This window comes from Salvelinus alpinus, chromosome 7, assembly GCF_045679555.1.
Source record: "Salvelinus alpinus chromosome 7, SLU_Salpinus.1, whole genome shotgun sequence".
Taxonomy (NCBI): domain Eukaryota; kingdom Metazoa; phylum Chordata; class Actinopteri; order Salmoniformes; family Salmonidae; genus Salvelinus; species Salvelinus alpinus.
The window spans coordinates 9139855-9161139 of record NC_092092.1 but is presented as its reverse complement, the minus strand read 5'-3'; the positions used below and the strand labels follow the sequence as shown (position 1 = coordinate 9161139).

The window sequence follows — 21285 nt, the reverse complement described above, 5'->3', positions numbered from 1 at the left end:
GCACTGGGAGATGCAGGGGTTTGGTGTGACATTGCCATGCAACAGTGACATCTGCTGGTAACTTTTAACAGTGCTTCCAAACATCTGGGGAACAACCTACTTGGAAGATGTGTACAGAGAATTTTATTTTATATATTTCACCTTTATTTAACCAGGTAGGCTAGGTTGAGAACAAGTCCTCATTTGCAACTGCGACCTGGCCAAGATAAAGCAAAACAGTTCGACACATGGAATAAACAAATACAATCAATAATACAGTAGAAAAATCTATATACAGCATGTGCAAATGAGGTAGGATAAGAGAGGTAAGGCAATAAAAAGGCTGTGGTGGCGAAGTAATTACAATATAGCAATTAAACACTGGAATGGTAGGATGTACAGAAGATGAATGTGCAAGTAGAGATACTGGGGTGCAAAGGAGCAAGATAAATAAATACAGTATGGGGATGAGGTAGATTGGATGTGCTATTTACAGATGAGCTATGTACAGCTGCAGTGATCTGTGAGATGCTCTAACAGTTGGTGCTTAAAGCTAGTGAGGTAGGTAAGAGTCTCCAGCTTCAGAGATTTTTGCAGTTCGTTCCAGTCATTGGCAGCAGAGAACTGGAAGGAGAGGCGGCCAAAGGAGGAATTGGCTTTGGGGGTGACCAATGAAATATACCTGCTGGAGCGCGTGCTATGGGTGGGTGCTGCTATGGTGACCAGTGAGCTGAGATAAGGCGGGTCTTTACCTAGCAGAGACTTGTAGATGACCTGGAGCCAGTGGGTTTGGCGACGAGTATGAAGCGATGGCCAGCCAATGAGAGTGTACAGGTCGCAGTGGTGGGTAATATATGGGGCTTTGGTGACAAAACGGGTGGCACTGTGATAGACTGCATCCAATTTGTTGAGTAGAGTGTTGGAGGCTATTTTATAGATGACATCGCCAAAGTCGAGGATCGGGAGGATGGTCAGTTTTACGAGGGTATGTTTGGCTGCATGAGTGAAGGATGCTTTGTTGCGAAATAGGAAGCCGATTCTAGATTTAATTTTGGATTGGAGATGCTTAATGTGAGTCTGGAAGGAGAGTTTACAGTCTAGCCAGACACCTAGGTATTTGTAGTTGTCCACATATTCTAAGTCAGAACCGTCCAGAGTAGTGATGCTTGACGGGCGGGCAGGTGCGGGCACTGATCGGTTGAAGAGCATGCCCTTAGTTTTAACTGGAAATTTAAGAGCAGTTGGAGGCCATGGAACGACAGTTGTATGGCATTGAAGCTCGTCTGGAGATTAGTTAACGCAGTGTCCAGAAGTAGTTGATGAACCAGGTGAGGCAATCATTTGAGAAACCAAGGCTGTTGAGTCTGCCAAGAAGAATGTGGTGATTGACAGAGTCGAAAGCCTTGGCCAGGTCGATCAATACAGCTGCACAGTAATGTCTCTTATCGATGGCGGTTATGATATCGTTAAGGACCTTGAGCGTGGCTGAGGTGCACCCATGACCAGCTCTGAAACCAGATTGCATAACGGAGAAGGTACGGTGGGATTCGAAGTGGTCGGTAATCTGTTTGTTGACTTGGCTTTCGAAGACCTTAGAAAGGCAGGGTAGGATAGATATAGGTCTGTAGCAATTTGGGTCTAGAGTGTCTCCCCCTTTGAAGAGGGGGATGACCGCGGCAGCTTTCCAATCTTTGGGAATCTCAGACGATACGAAAGAGAGGTTGAACAGGCTAGTAATAGGGGTTGCAACAATTGCGGCAGATAATTTTAGAAAGAGAGGGTCCAGATTGTCTAGCCCGGCTGATTTGTAGGGGTCCAGGTTTTGCAGTTCTTTAAGAACATCAGCTATCTGGATTTGGGTGAAGGAGAAATGGGGGAGGCTTGGGCGAGTTGCTGCGGGGGGTGCAGGGCTGTTGACCGGGGTAGCGGTAGCCAGGTGGAAAGCATGGCCAGCCGTAGAAAAATTCTTATTGAAATTCTCAATTATAGTGAACTTATCGGTGGTGACAGTGTTTCCTAGTCTCAGTGCAGTGGGCAGGTGGGAGGAGGTACTCTTATTCTCCATAGACTTTACAGTGTCCAAGAACTTTTTTGAGTTTGTGCTACAGGATGCAAATTTCTGCTTGAATAAGCTAGCCTTAGCTTTCCTAACTGCCTGTGTATATTTGTTCCTGACTTCCCTGAAAATTTGCATATCACGGGGGCTATTCGATGCTAATGCAAACGCCACAGGATGTTTTTGTGCTGGTCAAGGGCAGTCAGGTCTGGAGTGAACCAAGAGCTATATCTGTTTCTGGTTCTACATTTTTTGAAAGGGGCATGCTTATTTAAGATGGTGAGGGAGGCACTTTTAAAGAATGACCAGGCATCCTCTACTGTCGGAAAATGTTATAGTTAGGGATGGAAATTTCAGGGGTTTTGGTGGAGGCAAAAAAGAAAAGGTGGAGAAGAGGCAAAGCGAGAGTTTTTTTTCCCCCACCCAAAATCAGCAGTCAATGAGTGTCAATTAGTCTACACATTTTTTTTATTGCTACAAGTTTTATAATGGTTAGGTTGTTACGAATGTACTTATGTAAGTGGACACACGTGGCAGTTTGTCAACTTTGAAAAAAAAGACATGTATTTCCATTTAGAGCGTTCACTTGAATATCTTGTCAATATAATAGTACATATTTGGTACAGATCACAGAGATGCACCTACCAATCACGAAAACACAGCCAGGAGATGGGCCACCTCTCGGTGCCTGGTTTCTTCCTTGTTTTTTTTCTAGCCGCTGTGCTGTTGCTTCTGCTAAGGTTGCTCATTGGGGTTTAGGCTGGGTGACCGTAAAGCACTTTGTAACAACTGCTGCTGTAAAAACAGGCTTTATAAAATACGTTTGATTGACTGATTTAACAATAACAACAACAAGAGCGTTTTGGTATGGTTAAGCACCCACTTTTACAAGTACTCACGGTTTATTTCAATACCTTAGAAATGGCAGGAGGCACACAGGCTACGAGTTTCTGAAGCTGTGAAGCTATAATAAGCACCAGAGTTACAGATACATATTCATATCAACAGGAGAGAAACATATGTACAAATATAAATTAAATAAAAACACTTCTCCACCTCCTATGATGCTCTTACTATCAATGACTGTGATTGTATTCAATTCAAATGTTCTTCGCCACAGGTAGGTAGGTAGGGATAACACTGGAAGATAACTGTAAAAAAAAATGTCATGCCTGCTTGAGATGAGTAGGTATGTTTCAGTCTAATATAATTGGCTTAAAATATTACAATAACATACTGTAGTGCAAGAGAAATACTGACTGACAGAAGACAATTTAACAGATTTTAAAAATACACAATTCACATTCATGACTCTTTTGGTCCAAAGAGAATACAAAGTAAGATGGGATATGCTGGCATAGCTATACAGACAGCTATGTCTTCACAAAAGTCTTCAATTGACGAGGGTCCAATACCAAAACATTCTCTTTCCCCTATCCCTTGTTGACTCCCCCTCGCAGATCTAAAAAGACTGGATATGTATAAGAAAAAATATGCTGAAAAGTGAAGGACCTAGGCGAAAGGGTTGAAGGCAGAAATGGAACCAGGCCCAAGCCTACTTGACTGTTATGTCTCAGATCCAATCTTTGCAAATCTTCAAAGGGGCAATCAATGGGCTAAAGGGACCAGGTATGGGTTTGGAATCAAGCCTAATGTTATGTTGTATCTTATTATTCCAGGTATGGGTTGCCCTTAGGCACAGATACAGGATCAGCTTAGTGAGTTTAAGCTCCCTCCAGATTCTTACCTTGAAGAGACATTTCACTCATCAATAAAATGTCAGATGTTTTCAGACCTCTAAAGTCTAATGAAACCGTGTCACATAATATAGCTTGTGTAGATCCAGCTATAGTGGGTTTTATCTTGACATTAGACTACTTTAGAGGTCTGAAAATGTCTGTAAAACTTTGATTTAAAAGCGTAATGTCCCTTTAACCATTGGGAGGGGAAATGGGCTGTGTCTATGGGCGTCCTGTACATACACGGACAGGCTTTAGTGATTGCGGACGTTGAAGAACCCCACGCTGGTCGGCGACTCCTTCACTGTTACCGTGACGAAGTTGGCGGTGACATCCGTGACGAACACGTGCTCTAGAAGGCTCCGCGCCGGCCGCCAGTCCGTCTCCGTTTCCATCTCCATAGAGACAAGGCGGGCCCTGTTGTTGTTGTCGGGATAGGGGGAGGAGTCACACTCTTCTGATTCGCTGCTGCTGGTGTCATCTGAGTCACCCGTGCTGAGCTCGTTAAGGGTCCGGGAGTTGTCACCGCTCCGGGAGTTCCGCTCATTAACGGTAAGGCTCTGTCCTGACTTCCTGTCCTCCTGTCTCCCCCCGTTAGCTCTGCCTCTGCGGGCCGTGGACACGCCTCCCTGTGCCTGTACACTCCCCCCTTTCTCCACCCTTCCATTCCCCCTCCCTACACCCCCTGGTCCCTTGTTGTCCATCTCTCTCTCCGTCTCTACCCCAGTGTCCTTCCCTCTCTCCCCCCTCTCCACTCTGGCTGGTGGCACGCTTCCAGAGTGCAGTGCCCCTCCCCCTAACCCTCCCGAGACCAGGCCCTGGTTCAGCCCAGACGTGGTGTGTGTCTCTTTAATGCTTCCCCCTGCTCTTTTTCCTGCCGGGCTGGCACTGCTTCTCAGGCTCAACCTCGAAACTGCAACTCCAGTGGTGCCGGAGGTTCCATTTCCCTGGAGACCATTGCAGGGCGCAATTTTTTTAACGCTCTGCAGGTTGAGAGCTCGGAGGCTGAGGGCCTGACTGATGCGGTCTCTGGCCGAGGGAGGGGTAGAGGAGGGGGGCTTGGCTCCCTGCTGCTGAACCACCATCCCTGCCTGACCTCCTAGGCCCTCCTGCTGCCTCCTCTGCCCAGCTGGGAAGCGCTGAGCTGGGCTACATGCTGTTGGAGAGCCCCCGCACCCACTGGAGGTCTTGGAGCTGTGGAGACAGAGTGATGTGGATGTAGACACCCCTGGTTTTAGAGAGGAAGCCACCTTGAGCCCTTCTGCTCTGCCATTGCTGCTGCCGGCGTCGGAGACAGAGAGGGAGCGCTTCAGATCTGACCAGCCCTTACTGTAAGACGGGAGAGGTCTGCTGAGAGAGGAAGAGGAGGATGGAGAGGATGGGGTGGGGGTGTTGGTCGACATGGAGCGACCTGACCAAATGGAGTTCAGCGGCCCAGGTTTGGAGACCCCTGCCTGGTAGAAGGCCCCTCCAGCAGCCACCTGGTGTGCCACCTCGTCTCTGGAGCCCCGGCTGGAGCTCAGGCCAGTGTAGGTGAAACTGGCTGGCTGTAGAGGCTTCTTCACCCCCCCTCGGGGTTCCTCTTTGAAGGGCTCGCGGGGGGGCCTGAGGACCTGGTGGTGGCGAGAAGGAGAAGGGGGCGGGAGGGGCGGCCGGGTCTTTGCCTGTCTCAAAGCCCTCAGCTCGGGGAGCAGCGGTTTTCTCCCGCGCTTTTTAAGGACAGGCTCATTTTTGGCCACAACAATCTGGGGCCTCTTCTGGGGGACGGGGTAGAGGTTGCGGAGGCGAGGACCCGGTTTGGCCTTCTTCCTGTGGTCTTCCTCTTCTTCTTCTGAGGAAGAGGAGGAGGGAGAGGAGGACAGGCCGGATGAAGAGGAGGAGGAGGAGCGGTCGGATTTGGTTTCAGTTGGCTCTGGTTCCTAAAGACGGAGAGAGAGAGGAAGGTTTTTATATTCATCATTCAAACAAACAAATGGATTGCTGCTACTGTTGTAAATATAATGGCTCAATCATTGAGAAGACATTACAAGTATAATTAACATGACTAAAGGAAGTGAATTTGCTGCATTTGTTGTAGTGAGTCGTGACTAAATCTTATATGTTTCAATAGCAGCAACAGTGTGACGATTACCAGAATTTTCCGTGGACGTCCCCTTGGCCTCTTCCCTCTCTTACGGAAGAGTAGCTCTCTCTCTTGCGCTCTGTAGAAATCACACACACACACACACACCACACAGACACAGACACAGACACACAGACACACAGACACACAGACACACACACACACACACACACACACACACACACACACGGAGTCAGATACAGTCACTGACAATGTTCTGCCCTCTTTAAAAATGCATCCTTCCTTACTTGAAGGAACTACAGATCTAATAACTGGATAAGTGAACATTTAATTTAACCAATTTGGTTAAGTCAGATATAAGTGATTGCTTCAAGGATTGGAAGAAGGATGTATTTGACCAGGGCAATTCTAATACACCATGTAGCTACATTAATTATGAAGGGGTTCTTGTCAAACCACTGAACCACTGTAGTATGATATCAATAACACACTTCTTGTGGAAGGCAGCCAGTAATCTGGGGTCCAGGATATTCTCTTCAGGCTCCCAACTGTTATGTCTGTAAAGAAAACCCGATATTATTTATTTTTTTAACAGTTTATTAGAGCACAGTAGAGAGACATTACACATATAATGTCAAACCATGAATTCTCTGTTCAGGTGGATCTAGTTTAAATCGCCTTTTTCAGATACAATGTCAGATATAGTCGCATCATATAAAAAAAAAAAAAAACAGAATTCACGTTGTGTCTAAATAAAATATTAAGACTATTTGCTGAATAATAGCAAATATTGAGAGAGTAGCTGTTCATTGTTTAGGGCTAGCGTATATTTAAATGGCTGAAACTGGAGCTCGGAGATTTACATTCAGCTACATCAAAGATGGTTTAGTATGGAAACATTATTGGTAAACTAGCACGACGAAAGCACGGCTGCATGCAAATAGTGGGCGTTCCATATTTCCGCTGCTACAGTTCGCTACCGTAGTAGGGTGATGCCTGCTCACGTTACTGGATACCGATTTGGCATCGTAACATAAACTGCTCGGGCTAAAGAAAATAAAGCAAGGCACAGAAACGGCGAACACCATCGTCTTTCTTCCATGCATCACGCAGTCTATCCAAAAACACGGGAATATTCTCCGATTGTAAATATTACGGATGTGAAAGAAATCCGGGGCTCAAGGGATATATTGTTGTCATTGTTTAGCTCAGCCAGCTGCTTGCTAAATAGCTACTCACTTGGACGACCACCCTCTCCACTTCACCAAATACTCAAACTTCCCCTGCAAAGGAGAAGATTGGGACAGAGTTAAACCATTGAACAGGGTCTCATGTTTTCAAATTATGATAAGATACGTTATTTCATACCTTTCGCGGACGTTTGTTGAGGATGCATTCGGCGTCAAATACGTGCCCTACAGTTACCCCCTCCATTGCTACAGCCCCTCTCTCCTTTTTTACGAAAGGAAAAGCGGAACAGGGAGAAAATATTGCCCTCCAGCGGCATCCGTAGTTCAGGCACCCTTGCATCCGATACGTCACTTTCACTTTTTCATTCTAGCGCGCCTGTATAGCTTTTTGTTTGACCTTTATGTAAAGTATTCACTGTATAAAGAGGTTTTAAGAGCCTCGTTATTACAGTGTTACAATTTTTATCCGATATTTGCTAGGCTCCATAAAAGGCAAATACTTAGAACATGTATAACTTGACAATAAGTTATTATTCGACCATTAAACTTGAGTATTACATTTCACATGCAAGATATTTGTATAAATAAAATATTTCAGCACACTTGTCAGAATTTCACAGTGATCAAAGTTATTATGTACATTTTAGAGCGACTTACAGTTAGTTGATTCAGGTAGCTGGGTAAGACAACCACATATGTTAACTCAGTTATAGTAAGTAAAAGTTTTTCTCAATAAAACTCGTTTTTTCCCCTGGGTTTTATAGGCATCTGTTCGGCCCCTCCATTTGATGGGCCAGCCCCATGATTGGTCCTTTCAAACTTTGGTCGCTTGCCAGTACTCTCTGATTCGCTCTACGCAGAGATGTCTGAAGCTACCTGTATCTCCCTAGCGAGTCCCGATAGGCCAATGAAGCCATGTGAGAGGTCCTCCACCACCCTCAGTGTCACTGGTTGGCCGATATCGTGCGGTTTCTTGGCGAACATCACAGAGTCATCCAACAACGTATCCCCTGCAGAGGCCTGTGGGGACTGACAGGGGAGTAAGAATGACAGAAAACTCTGAGAGATTTAAGTGGAAAGACCATCAATAGTGGAGAGTGTTAGAAAGACTAGTGAACAAGGTAAAATAGACCCATTGCAGTAAAATGTGTATTCCTTTGCTTTCTTTATCTTTTCCATCCCTCTCAACATACTGTATAAACCTGTCTTCCTAAATCCGTTGACTCCACCCCACACACCCCTTTACCCTCCCTCGCTCCCTCCCTTCTAATACTCTCATTCCTTTCATGTCCTTCATTCCTTCCTTCCTTCCGTACCTGTGTCGGCATTGATACACTTGAAGATCACTCCTTAGGGCAGCAGGTGTCACGCCCTGATTTCACCTGTCCTTGTGATTGTCTCCACCCACTCCAGGTGTCGCTTATTTCCCCCAGTGTATTTATCCCTGTGTTTCCTGTCTCTCTATGCCAGTTCGTCTTGTATGTTTCCAAGTTAACCAGCGGCTTTCCCAGTAGCCTGCTTTTTCTAGTCCTCCCGGTTTTGACCCTTGCCCGTTTCTGGACTTTGTACCTGCCTGACCATTCTGCCTGCCTTGACCATGAGCCTGTCTGCCACTCTGTACCTCCTGGACTTTTTGCCTGTCCATGACCTTTCTCTTGCCTACCCCTTTGGATTAATAAACATTGTAAGACTCCAACCATCTGCCTCCTGTGTCTGCATTTGGGTCTCGCGATGTGCCTTGATAGCAGGAGCAGAGAAGGCGGGAGGGCGAGCTATCAGTGGTGTGCAGGTGAGCAGGATATGCAGCCATAATACCATCCGGGAAGCGCACACCGCAGGCAATGGCCCTCATGGACACGGTATTCAGAGGTTCGTCCCCAGCACTGTCCCCAGCCAGACACACACGCTCAGTCGTGAAGCCTGGGGCAGAGCAATCAGTACTAGCTGCTCTGAGACGGATGGTTGTTGTAATAATGCAATAAAAGATGTGCCGATATTATTGACCTGAGGGTACGCTGTCTAGCTAAGAAACCCGTTTTCTTTGTCTCTTAGCTCCAAAACAGTGGCAATGACACTGACCTGAAAAATGGCGGATTTTGAGGGCCCAACACTAGGTGTAGAAGCACTCTTCCAGGGCTCTGGGGAAGGGGGCCTCAGGGGCCAGGGAGAAGTCCACAGACTGGATGGGGACATTCAGATCCATGGACCAGTTCTTCAGATAGTTGTGGTTGATGGAGGGCAGATGGAAGGATAACAAAATGGAGATGTGACAGGAAAATGTAACAGAAGGAAAGTAAACATCATGGTAAGTTCTGAGCTCACCCTTAATTTAATTACTGTGAGATTAGGGGTTCATCATTTCCGGCATCACACCACTACCACTATCCCTGGCTTACATACCTCATGGGATTTGGAAGTCTGGGCTCGAAGCCTCCTCCATGGAAGTGGATCAGCAGACGGGAGATGGAGGGAGCTGCTTGATAACAAATGTCACCAAAGACAGGGAGAGGGAAGGGTACGGTCCAGAGGAGTGGTGTTGGGTCCCGATGGATGACAATCTAGATCCCGACATCGCTCCTCACTCTTGGGGCTGTCCCCCTGGCCGTAGTCATCCTGCGGCTGGAGCCGCGCGCCAGGGAGGGTACTGTCACGTTTACTCCCGCTCCGGCGCTCACCGTTGCCGGTTTACTAACCACCGGTCCTGGAAACCCATCATTACATACACCTGGCAACCATCATTACATACACCTGCGCCACATTATCATGCACACCTGGACTTCATCACCACCTTGATTACATCCCTTTAATCTTGCACTCTGTAGCCTCACTCATCAGGCAGTAATGGTTCTGTTTTCATGTCCAGACGCTTCTCTTGTTTTGTATCGCTCCATATTCGTCATTATTAAACTCACCAACTGCACCGGCTTCCTGACTCCCTGCATCTCCATTACAGAATACTTCCTCAAAATATGGAATGAGCAGAAGAGAAAGCAATCTCCCAGACGATCGACGAACAGGGACACCTACTCCACCAACACCACGATCAGCTGGTGCAACTGGGTACGGCTATGGGTGAGGTCCTCAGAGTCCTCCACCGCCTCGACACCAACTGAGAGGATTCACCTTCAAATAGCGGAGGGCCTTCTACCACGAGTCGTCCCAGCGAGCCAGTTCCCCCATCCTACCCAGCAGTCCGCCCAGGTCAGCGATGCCCAACTGTACCTCCCAGACAAGTATGATGGGACTCCATCCAAATGCCGTGGCTTCCTACTCCAGTGCTCCTTCTATTTCGCCCATCAGACGGGAGCCCCCACCAGGAGAGGTCCAACGTTGCCATGGTCATTTTCCTGCTGACCGAGTGGGCTACGGCCGTCTGGGCGAGAGGAGAGAAAGAACTGGGTTCCTACGAGGGGTTCAGGTGAGAACTGGGGAGACATAGGGAAAATGTGGATTTCAGTATCATACACCAGCTTAGTCCATGTTTCACAATGACCAATTGCCAAAAAGTGACAGGCCTTTATAACTGTGGTTCTCAACCTTTTTCGGTTACTGTACCACCAAGTATATTTAGCTCTGCCCGGAGTAAACCTGATTTAATTAAATGTTTTATATATATTTTTTAATGGTCTCATGAGTCTACTCTATATAGCATCTCTCTCTGGTGGTGACTGTCCTGAAAGCCCAGGCAGCGGCCATAGAAGCACACATTGTGCATGGAGGTGTACTACCTCACCAACCTCCTGCTCAGCTCTTCGTCCTGCTCTCCATACAGCTGCCCGGGACAGTTGTCGTGGAGCATTCCCTGGGTGATATAGAGGAGGGCCCGTAGCTGACACAGGGCCCCGCTGTAGCCTTCCATTTCTGAGCCATTGTGGTCGGCCTTGAAGAAGGCCCCGTGGCAGTTAGAGGCAATGTAGTGGGCCTTGTTGATGATGTGCAGAAGGAAAGACTGCAACACCTGAGAGATGAGATTATACTGTATTATTGTTGGTTTGGAAATATGAATAAATAGTTGTAAAATGTACACTTAGATTATTAATGTGGTTAAAAAACTAAGGAGCTCCATCTCTCCATCCTTCTATTGCCACTCTGTTGCTAGCTATATGTCTTTTGACTGTATGATTGTCTCTCATTCTCTTGACAATCACATTGACAGTGATAATTCTGCCCTACCATTCCCAAGGGTATCTGAGTCCAGATCATAGTGGTGAAGCCAAAAACCACCGGTTCCAGGGCACGACCATGGTCCTGAATCTTTCTCATACATGTCACCAAGCGCCATGATGGTTAACCATACAGCAAGTCGGGAGGCCAGACAGAGCAGAGATGTTTTTCTCACAAACAAATGATAGCCTAATAGTAACCCGATTCTGGTATTTGTTATAACAAAATGTCTTAAAAAGAGTATAACAAACACCTTGTTTGTGGGGAGAAACAGAGGAAAATAGTTCACAGGCAGGCACATCGTCACAAGGCCTATTTGGCCCGAATAAGAAGCGATTCAGCAATAGGTCTTGTCTCTTGTTCAGGTGAATTGGGAAGACTTTTCTGTAGGCCTATTAGGCTAGTGCGCTGATTAGGCCACTATATCCAATGCTTTGCCGTGGTTTTTTTTTCAGGGCGATAGACTATATCACCTGTAGTAGGCCAAACAACGTTTAGGGTACTGGGGGTAACTGCCCCACACCTTTACTTCACATTAAGACCACAAGATGTCACCAAATTATTTTCCCAACACTTTCCCTGGCTGCCACTGCTCTTGCTCAAGAAAACATTTCCTCTGTGTCATCACAACTTTTGGAGATATTTCAACAAACCTATTTTGTGGTAAGTTGATCAAATCTTTTGAAATTGTAGATGTATTCCAATGAAGTTTGATCTATAGATTTTAAAATATAAATATACAAGTAGGAAAGCTTCCAGATAAACAATCCACTCATTTAGAGAGAAAAATGTAGATAGGGGGCTAGTTACCCCTTTATGGTTATGAATGTGTTTCTACTGGTCATTTAGACAATTTATGCTGAATTAGCAAGTTAGCAACCGCACTAGTAGCAAATGTGCATTTTGCTATTTTGTTATTTGCCTCATGACTCCTGCATACTTTGTTGACTACAAACTTTCTTTACCCAACTGTGGGACAGACTATGTTTGTACCCACACTCGGGACTCTGACTCTCTATTGGTTACACAGACTTTTGGCCTCCCATCCTATTCTAACCACCTCTCGCCGGCTTTGTATTCATGTTACCTGATGAAATTGCTGTATAATATGATCTTGTTGTCATCTGATGCACATTCGGGTGTCATAAATCAGCACTGCGGAGCTCTCCCTGTCCTCTGCCGTGCCTTGATTGTATTACTGTTGATGATATCTGGAAATATGGATGTACACCCTGGCCCATCTACTGTTGCTAGCCCCAATTCTGACTTGTGCTCTATCTGCTTCACTGATGTCTGCTCTCATAAAAGCCTGTATTTTCTGCACGTTTACACTAGAAGCTTATTACCTAAAATGGATCAATTGAAAGTGTGGGTTCACACCTCCAATCCAGATGTGTTGGTCATTACTGAGACGTGGTTAAGGAAGAGTGTTTTGAATACTGCTGTTAACCTTTCTAGTTATGACCTTTTTTGGCAAGACAGATCTTCCAAAGGTGGGGGAGTGGTAATCTTTACCAAGGATCACCTTCAGTGCTCGGTTGTCTCCACCAAGTCTGTTCCCCAAATACTTGATTTGCTGGTTTTATACATTAAACTTTCAAATAGCTCTTTGTTGACTGTTGCTGGGTGCTATCGTCCTCCATCAGCACCGGCCTGTACCCTACCTGCCCTAAGCTCTCTCCTGGCCGCTTACACTAAGTCTGAATTTGTCCTGCTTGGTGACCTAAACTGGGACATGCTTAAACCACCTTAAAGCAATGGGACTCCCTAAATCTTTCTCAGATAATGACCAATCCCACAATGTATGATTCCAAACACCCAGAAAAGGCTACTCTCCTCGACGTTATCGTCACAAACAATCCTGATAGGTATCAATCTGGTGTTTTCTGTAATGACCTTAGTGAAAACTGTTTTACAGCCTGTGTTCGTCATGGCTGCTCAGTGAAACGTCCTGTCCTGATTTGTCATAGACGCTTGTTAAAAATCTTTAATGAGCAAGCCTTCCTTCATGACCCGGCCTCTATAAAATGGGATAGAATCAGCTTGATCCCCTCTGTCGAAGACGCTTGGACCTTCTTTTTTTGATATTTTCAGTGGTATTGTTAACAAACACACCCCCATAAAGAAAATTAGAATTAAAAACGGGTTCAAGCCCTGGTTCGACCGTGATCTTGTAGAGTTACTCCACCTCAAGAATTGCATTTGGCGAAAGGCTCGGCACACACATACTCAGGCTGACTGGCTATCGTTCAGGCAAATGATAAATAAGTGCACTCAGGCTATCCGGAAGGCCAAAGTTAGTTACTTTAAGGAGCAGTTATCTCTCTATGGGTCTAACCCCAAGAAGTTCTGGAAAACGGTTGTAGACCTGGAGAATAAACCCAGCTGCCCGTGTCCCTTAATGTTGATGATGTGGTTGTTACTGACAAGGAGCACATGGCTGAGCTCTTTAACCACCACTTCATTAAATCAGGAGTCCTATTTGACTCAGCCATGCCTCCTTGCCCGTCCAACATTTCTTCATCTCCCACCCCTTCTAATGTGACTATCCCGATGCTTCTCCCTCTTTTTCCACTGCCCCGCGACAAAGTTTCTACCTGCAGGCGGTCACTGAGTCCGAGGTGCTAAAAGAACTCCTTAAACTGGACCCCAAAAAAAACATCTCAGTCAGATGGTTTAGACCAGGGGTGTCAAACATACGGCCCGCGGGCCGGAACCGGCCCCCAAGGAGGTTCGATCAGGCCCGCAGGATAATTTGAAAGTGGAAAAAATGCATAAAAGACATGGAATTAATATTTTTAATTCGCTGCAATTCATGGATTATCCGCTAAGGGGCGCACTCTTTCCATCAGAGTAGAAGACAAGCCGCATCACTGAGACAGACTGAAAACAGCAGACGGTATCAATGCGCCATCTGCTGCTTGTTACGACGTTGTTAATACCTTGGTCTCTACCTCTCCGCTACACCCTCATTAGCCAAAATGTCGTTATCCAAACGGAGAAAAGTAGATAAGGAGTGTAGAATTTTCAAAGAAAAATGGACCACGTCCTATTTATTTACAGAGATGCACGGAAAACCTTCGTGCTTGGTGTGTTTGCAACAAGTTTCGGTATTTCGGTACCTTTAAAATGCTGCCTTAGATACTGTTTGCATTGAAAGAATACAGCTCTGTGAAGATGAATCCTTACTGTGGTGATTTAAAAAATGTGCACTTTAATGTTAGTCAGCAGCTTCAAAACAAAAGTTGTGTGATGGAATTCTACTGTTCATACAACTCCATAAATTTTCAGTATGTATTGTATGTGTATGTATGTTTCATGTATGAAGTTTACAGATTTACAGGACAGGCGAACACTTTCTTCATTACACATTTAAAATCACTCTCCTTAGTTTGTAAGGTGTACGCAGGGATTACATTTAGATTTTATATGCGTATGTGTAAGTGGTTTAAAAATTCCTTTCTTTAAAAGTCTCATTTAATCTTAAAGTGCATTACTATATTTTTCAGTACCAATTAAAGTTTTGTGCCTTTGTACAATCAGTGGGATCAGTTGCAATGCATATTTGTGAATGATAAAAGTAAATTGCACATTTGTCTAAGGAAATATGAGGTGTTTCATGAAATGTTTTGTAAAAGGATAGTTCATTAAATTTCAATATTTTCCTAATGTTCTTGTGCTTCTTTACACCAAAACAAAGGAAAGACATGATATTTTGGTTATTTATAGCAGAGTATGGTATAATTTTAATGGTCCGGCCCACTTGACATCTCCCTAGGCCGTATGTGGCCCACGATGCGAAATGAGTTTGACACCCCTGGTTTAGACCCTTCTTTAAAGTTGCTGCCCCTATCATCGCCAAGCCTATCTCCAACCTTTTATAACCTGTCTCTCCTTTCTGGGGAGGTTCCCATTGCTTGAAATGCAGCCACGGTTGGTCCTTTATTTAAAGAGCCTAGACATGAGTAGGATGCTTTGTTTTTATTTTGTATTGTACAGCTCAGTCCCATTGAGTATTCTCATGGCACCTAAAGGGGGAGATCAAGCTGATCCTAACTGTTATAGGCCTGTTTCTATTTTGCCCTGTTTATCAAGTGTTGGAAGAAAGTTGTTGTCAAAGAAGGTTGTTGCAACACAACCAGCCACAAAAGAAGGGGATGCAGAATGTATTTTCTGTGAGGAGCTGTTTTCAGTCACAGGTGGGGACTGGATTAGGTGTGAGCAGTGCAGGAGGTGGGCTCATGACTTGTGCTCCAATTTGACTGAGGATAACTTCATTTGTGACCTATGTACAAATTAGAATTGTGCAGTAGCAGAGCATAAGAGTTTCCACATCAATGTTACACAGAATTAATTCAGTGTAACATTGATGTTAATTCAATTCATTAATTCAATAACAGTGTAACACAAGTTATTGTCATTACATGTTATTAGTTATATTCGATTCCAATAAATACTTGTTTAAATTAATTAAAAACAACTGTTAATTTTTTTCTCCTGAATGTCATTTTAAAGACTGCTGGGATTTCAAATCTTGCATTATTCAAATAATATTTGCAATTGTACATATTGTAAGGCTAAGGAACAACAAAGAAAAAAAGTCCCATTTATAATAAAACATTTCATCAAATAGCTAAAAGTGTCAACTGTAGCCATTTATTTCCCTTTTACAGTTTACTCGCCTAAGTATGACCATCATTCACATACCAATTTTCTTTCCAAACTTAGCTTTTTTTGTGTCACCAATTAGACATTGTTCTTAGTGGGGACAAGTTAACCCGTAGTACCATAATACATGTTGCTAAACTATTACGTTCAGATTTCAAAGTTGATATATTGTTGCAGATAGTGGTTACATGTAATTGTGTTAAGCCCAGCAATTAAATGTTGCCGATATGAATATCATTTTTGCCGCCCCTCATCCCTGCTTCTCACGACTGCCTTGTGAAGAAGTTGCTTGCGGGTCTCAACGGCGCATGCGCTTGCTTCATGTAGAAGCGTATTGTATTTCGTCCCGTCGGCAAATGTTACAAATTGAACATCGTTTCCAATTTTGATAGTAGACTTTTGATGGTGCTAAACTGTTACGCCAACATTGCTCTTCGTTGCTGAAATTACACTGGCGTTGCAGATGAAATAATTTATACGACTGAATAGGTCAAACAGGAAGTGATTTATATAATGCCCAGCGTGCATTTCTTTGTGTGAAGACTGAAGGAAATTATAAAGCATTGACACTTGTCAAATTTCTTTATTTATCTGCATTGGTGGACTGAAATGTGTGGTTGTGTTGTATCGGTGATTTTAAGTTTTGGTTTCTTTTTCAATTAACCATGATTATGAAGCGTAAGGCTGGGAACTGGGTCTGAACTGTGTTTGACTATCGGCAGTACACTCTGGTTTCTCTTCAGATCGCATAAATCTTTCGCCTTTTACTAAAGATTTCCGTGGAGAGGAACATTATGAGTATCAACTAATTTTTTGATGCCCGGCCTCACGGCTGGGCTTCCTACACTTGTTGAAAGTAAAATTCGTATTGTAGAATGGGATGGCTTAAGCAATTGGATCACTTTCACACCAATTGCAGTATTGATGTTTGGAGGAAAATAGAGGGAGTGGTCAAATTGTTTTGGTTGGTGTTGAAAACGGGAAACTTCATCCAATGTGGTTTGAAAATGTGTGGTAGGTGGTGAATTATATCTACTTGTGTAGTAGCGTGTGGACAAAGTTACCTTTGGCAGAAACATTAACACAAACGAATTTAATAGACATTGTTGATTTTATCAGTGTATTCAGATTTTAAATATTAGGATATGTTATTGTGTTGGTTACTGACATTGAACTTATTATATAGTATAGTAAACAAATGTGTTAAACATTGTTTAATTTGTAGCTTAGGCCTATGAATTGGGCTGCTATTATGTTCTGTTCTGCCGACTATTCGCTGAGAAAAGGCCAAACCTATTGCCGACCACTATTCTAGTTTAGGCAATAGGAGGGGTGGCCCTCCTTATAGGGCTGCTGAAGGCCTGTTATGCCAATACGCTTTTTTAGGTGCATTCACCATACCAGGAAGATATCTATTTTCATTCCTGCTTGCTATCTACTTTCATTCCTGCTTGCTATCTACTAAGGCCAACATTTGTGTTTTTTACATTTTTTATTAACCATTATTTCATTAGGCAAGTCAGTTAAGTACACATTCTTACTTACATTGATGGACTACTTGTAAGGCCCCCGGCTCTAAATTACGCTAATTTACAGAGTTGTAAAGTACTTAAGTAAAAAATACTTTAAAGTACTACTTCTGTAGTTTTTTGGGCGTATCTGTACTTTACTATTTATATTTTTGACAACTTTTACTCCACTACATTCCTAAAGAAAATAATGTACTTTTTACTCCTTACATTGACACCCAAGTATTCGTTACATTTTGAATGCTTAGCAGGCCAGGAAAATGGTCCAATTCACGCACTTATTAAAAGAACATCCCTAGCCTTCCCTACTGCCTCTGATCTGGCGGACTCACTAAACACAAATGCTTAGTTTGTAAATTATTTCCGAGTGTTGGAGTGTGCCCCTGGCTTGGCATATATATTTTAAATGGTGCCATCTGGTTTGCTTAATATAAGGACTTTAAAATTATTTATACTTAAGTATATTCAAACCAAATACTTTTAGACTTTTACTCAAGTAATATTTTACTGGGTGACTTTCACTTGAGTCATTTTCTATTAAGGTATCTTTACTTTTACTCAAGTATCTAGGTAGCGCTGTCCACAGCTTTATCCACTAGGTAGCGCTGCCCACAGCTTTATCCACTAGGTAGCGCTGTCCACAGATTTATCCACTAGGTAGCGCTGTCCACAGCTTTATCCACTAGGTAGCGCTGCCCACAGCTTTATCCACTCGGTAGCGCTGTCCACAGCTTTATCCACTAGGTAGCGCTGTCCACAGCTTTATCCACTAGGTAGCGCTGCCCACAGCTTTATCCACTAGGTAGCGCTGTCCACAGCTTTATCCACTAGGTAGCGCTGTCCACAGCTTTATCCACTAGGTAGCGCTGTCCACAGCTTTATCCACTAGGTAGCGCTGTCCACAGCTTTATCCACTAGGTAGCGCTGCCCACAGCTTTATCCACTAGGTAGCGCTGCCCACAGCTTTATCCACTCTGTAGCGCTGTCCACAGCTTTATCCACTAGGTAGCGCTGTCCACAGCTTTATCCACTAGGTAGCGCTGTCCACAGCTTTATCCACTAGGTAGCGCTGTCCACAGCTTTATCCACTAGGTAGCGCTGTCCACAGCTTTATCCACTCTGTAGCGCTGTCCACAGCTTTATCCACTAGGTAGCGCTGTCCACAGCTTTATCCACTCTGTAGCGCTGTCCACAGCTTTATCCACTAGGTAGCGCTGCCCACAGCTTTATACACTAGGTAGTGCTGTCCACAGCTTTATACACTAGGTAGCGCTGCCCACAGCTTTATCCACTAGGTAGCGCTGTCCACAGCTTTATCCACTAGGTAGCGCTGTCCACAGCTTTATCCACTCGGTAGCGCTGCCCACAGCTTTCTACACTAGGTAGCGCTGTCCACAGCTTTATCCACTAGGTAGCGCTGCCCACAGCTTTATACACTAGGTAGCGCTGCCCACAGCTTTATACACTAGGTAGCGCTGTCCACAGCTTTATCCACTAGGTAGCGCTGCCCACAGCTTTATACACTAGGTAGCGCTGTCCACAGCTTTATCCACTAGGTAGCGCTGTCCACAGCTTTATCCACTAGGTAGCGCTGTCCACAGCTTTATCCACTAGGTAGCGCTGTCCACAGCTTTATCCACTAGGTAGCGCTGTCCACAGCTTTATCCACTAGGTAGCGCTGCCCACAGCTTTATCCACTAGGTAGCGCTGTCCACAGCTTTATCCACTAGGTAGCGCTGTCCACAGCTTTATCCACTCGGTAGCGCTGCCCACAGCTTTATACACTAGGTAGCGCTGTCCACAGCTTTATCCACTAGGTAGCGCTGCCCACAGCTTTATACACTAGGTAGCGCTGTCCACAGCTTTATCCACTAGGTAGCGCTGTCCACAGCTTTATCCACTAGGTAGCGCTGCCCACAGCTTTATCCACTAGGTAGCGCTGCCCACAGCTTTATCCACTAGGTAGCGCTGCCCACAGCTTTATCCACTAGGTAGCGCTGCCCACAGCTTTATCCACTAGGTAGCGGTGTCCACAGCTTTATCCACTAGGTAGCGCTGTCCACAGCTTTATCCACTAGGTAGCGCTGTCCACAGCTTTATCCACTAGGTAGCGCTGTCCACAGCTTTATCCACTAGGTAGCGCTGTCCACAGCTTTATCCACTAGGTAGCGCTGCCCACAGCGTTATCCACTCGGTAGCTGTGGTAGGGTCTAATCCTTCATGCTGATTGGTTAATACTGCATTCCAGCCATTGTCTATTCCACAAGTTACTACCGGCTAAATTTATGCTGTTAAAATGCCTATTTACTCTGACTGTGCAATCTGACTGTCTCGTCAGCCCAGGCAAGCAATTTATGAACTTGATCTCCACTATAAAAAGCATCTAGACATTATCTCACTTCTTTTAGACACCATTTAGTTAATGCCCTTGAAGCCGGTGTTTGGACTTCTTCTCGAGCAAAACAACACTAGTGCCAATATTTCCTCCGAACACTAGCTTCTCGGGCATTATCACATAAATAACGCGCGCTCTGGAACAGGGTTTCCCAAACTCGGTCCTGGGGCCCCGTCTGGGTGCATGTTTAGGTTTTTGCCCTAGCACTACACAGCTGACTCATAATCAAAGTTTGAGTTGGTTATTTGAATCAGCTGTGTAGTGCTCTGGTGGTGAAGTAATTTGACCAATAAATAAATAGACCAGGCTACTTCAATGATAGTCTAGAAACTAAAGCTTTGGGTGTCCTCTCAGGCTTCCATGTCTTCTCCCGTGACCTCCTGAATGTCCACCTCTTGAACATCAGACTGAGGCCTCATCTTCACTGTCACTTTCCAACCTTGTTGAGGATGGCTCGTTGTCAGGCTCAAAAAGCCTCAAATTTGCCCAGATGGCCACCAATTTTTCAACCCTTGTATTGGTCAGCTTGTTGCGTGCTTTGGTGTATGTGTTCCCAAACAAGGACCAGTTGCGCACTGAGGCGGCTGATGTTGGTGGGATTTGGAGGATGATGATGGAGACAACAGGGGAAAGATCCTCAAAGTCCCTTCCACCAGGTGGCTGATGAGATGTTGGCACGACTGCCATATTGCATCTCCATCCCAAAGCCCTTGCTTGGAAGTGTACTTCACCAGACTGCCAAGAACCTTGCCCTCACTCAGGCCAAGGTGGCGAGACATGGTAGTGATGACACCATAGGCCTTGATCTCTGCACCAGACAGGATGCTCTTGCCAGCGTACTTGGGGTCCAACATGTATGCTGCAGCGTGTATGGGCTTCAGGCAGAAGTCTTTTTGATGTATTTCAGACTGCAGTTTCATCTGCTTGGAGCAACAGTGAAGTGGGCAGGGCAGTACGGATTTCTTCTCTTACATCTGCAAGCAGTCTGAACATCAGACAGGAGGGCATTGTCTCACTCAATCTGTGCAATGGCTACTGCTATAGGTTTCAGGAGTATAAGGCTGATTACCACTCTCTCCCAAAATACATCATCCAGGAGGATCCTCTTGATGGGGCTGTCCATATCGGCAGACTGTGATATGGCCATTTCATGGAGAGACTCCTTCCCCTCCAGGAGACTGTCAAACATGATGACAACACCACCCCAATGGGTGTTGCTGGGCAGCTTCAATGTGGTGCTCTTATTCTTCTCACTTTTCTTGGTGTGGTAGATTGCTGCTATAACTTGATGACCCTTCACATACCTAACCATTTCCTTGGCTCTCTTGTAGTGTATCCATTATTTTCAGTGCCATGACGTCCTTGAGGAGCAGAATCAATGCATGAGCAGCACAGCCAATGGGTGTGATGTGAGGGTAGGACTCCTCTACTTTAGACCAAGCAGCCTTCATGTTCGCAGCATTGTCTGTCACCAGTCCTTCT

General features: G+C 45.0%; 1 protein-coding gene, 1 non-coding gene and 2 pseudogenes across 2 annotated transcripts; 1 reads left to right on the top strand and 3 right to left on the bottom strand.

Annotated features, from left to right (window-relative positions):
• Positions 1–2895: 2895 nt before the first annotated feature.
• LOC139580388 (chromobox protein homolog 2-like) lies at positions 2896–7329 on the bottom strand. The gene is made up of 5 exons (XM_071409018.1): positions 7226–7329; positions 7097–7140; positions 6349–6414; positions 5906–5975; positions 2896–5693 (listed from the first exon to the last, which is right to left on the bottom strand). Exons 1-5 carry the CDS (start codon positions 7289–7291, stop codon positions 4029–4031), a joined length of 1911 nt encoding a protein of 636 aa, XP_071265119.1. The 5' UTR covers positions 7292–7329; the 3' UTR covers positions 2896–4028.
• Positions 7330–7354: 25 nt separating this feature from the next.
• On the bottom strand, positions 7355–9794 carry LOC139580389 (hormone-sensitive lipase-like; annotated as a pseudogene).
• A 276-nt stretch (positions 9795–10070) lies between these two features.
• LOC139580282 (hormone-sensitive lipase-like) lies at positions 10071–20926 on the bottom strand (annotated as a pseudogene).
• On the top strand, positions 16603–16718 carry LOC139581965 (U5 spliceosomal RNA). Its single transcript, XR_011676294.1, has one exon. It is a non-coding gene; the product is annotated as a U5 spliceosomal RNA (small nuclear RNA).
• Positions 20927–21285: the final 359 nt, after the last annotated feature.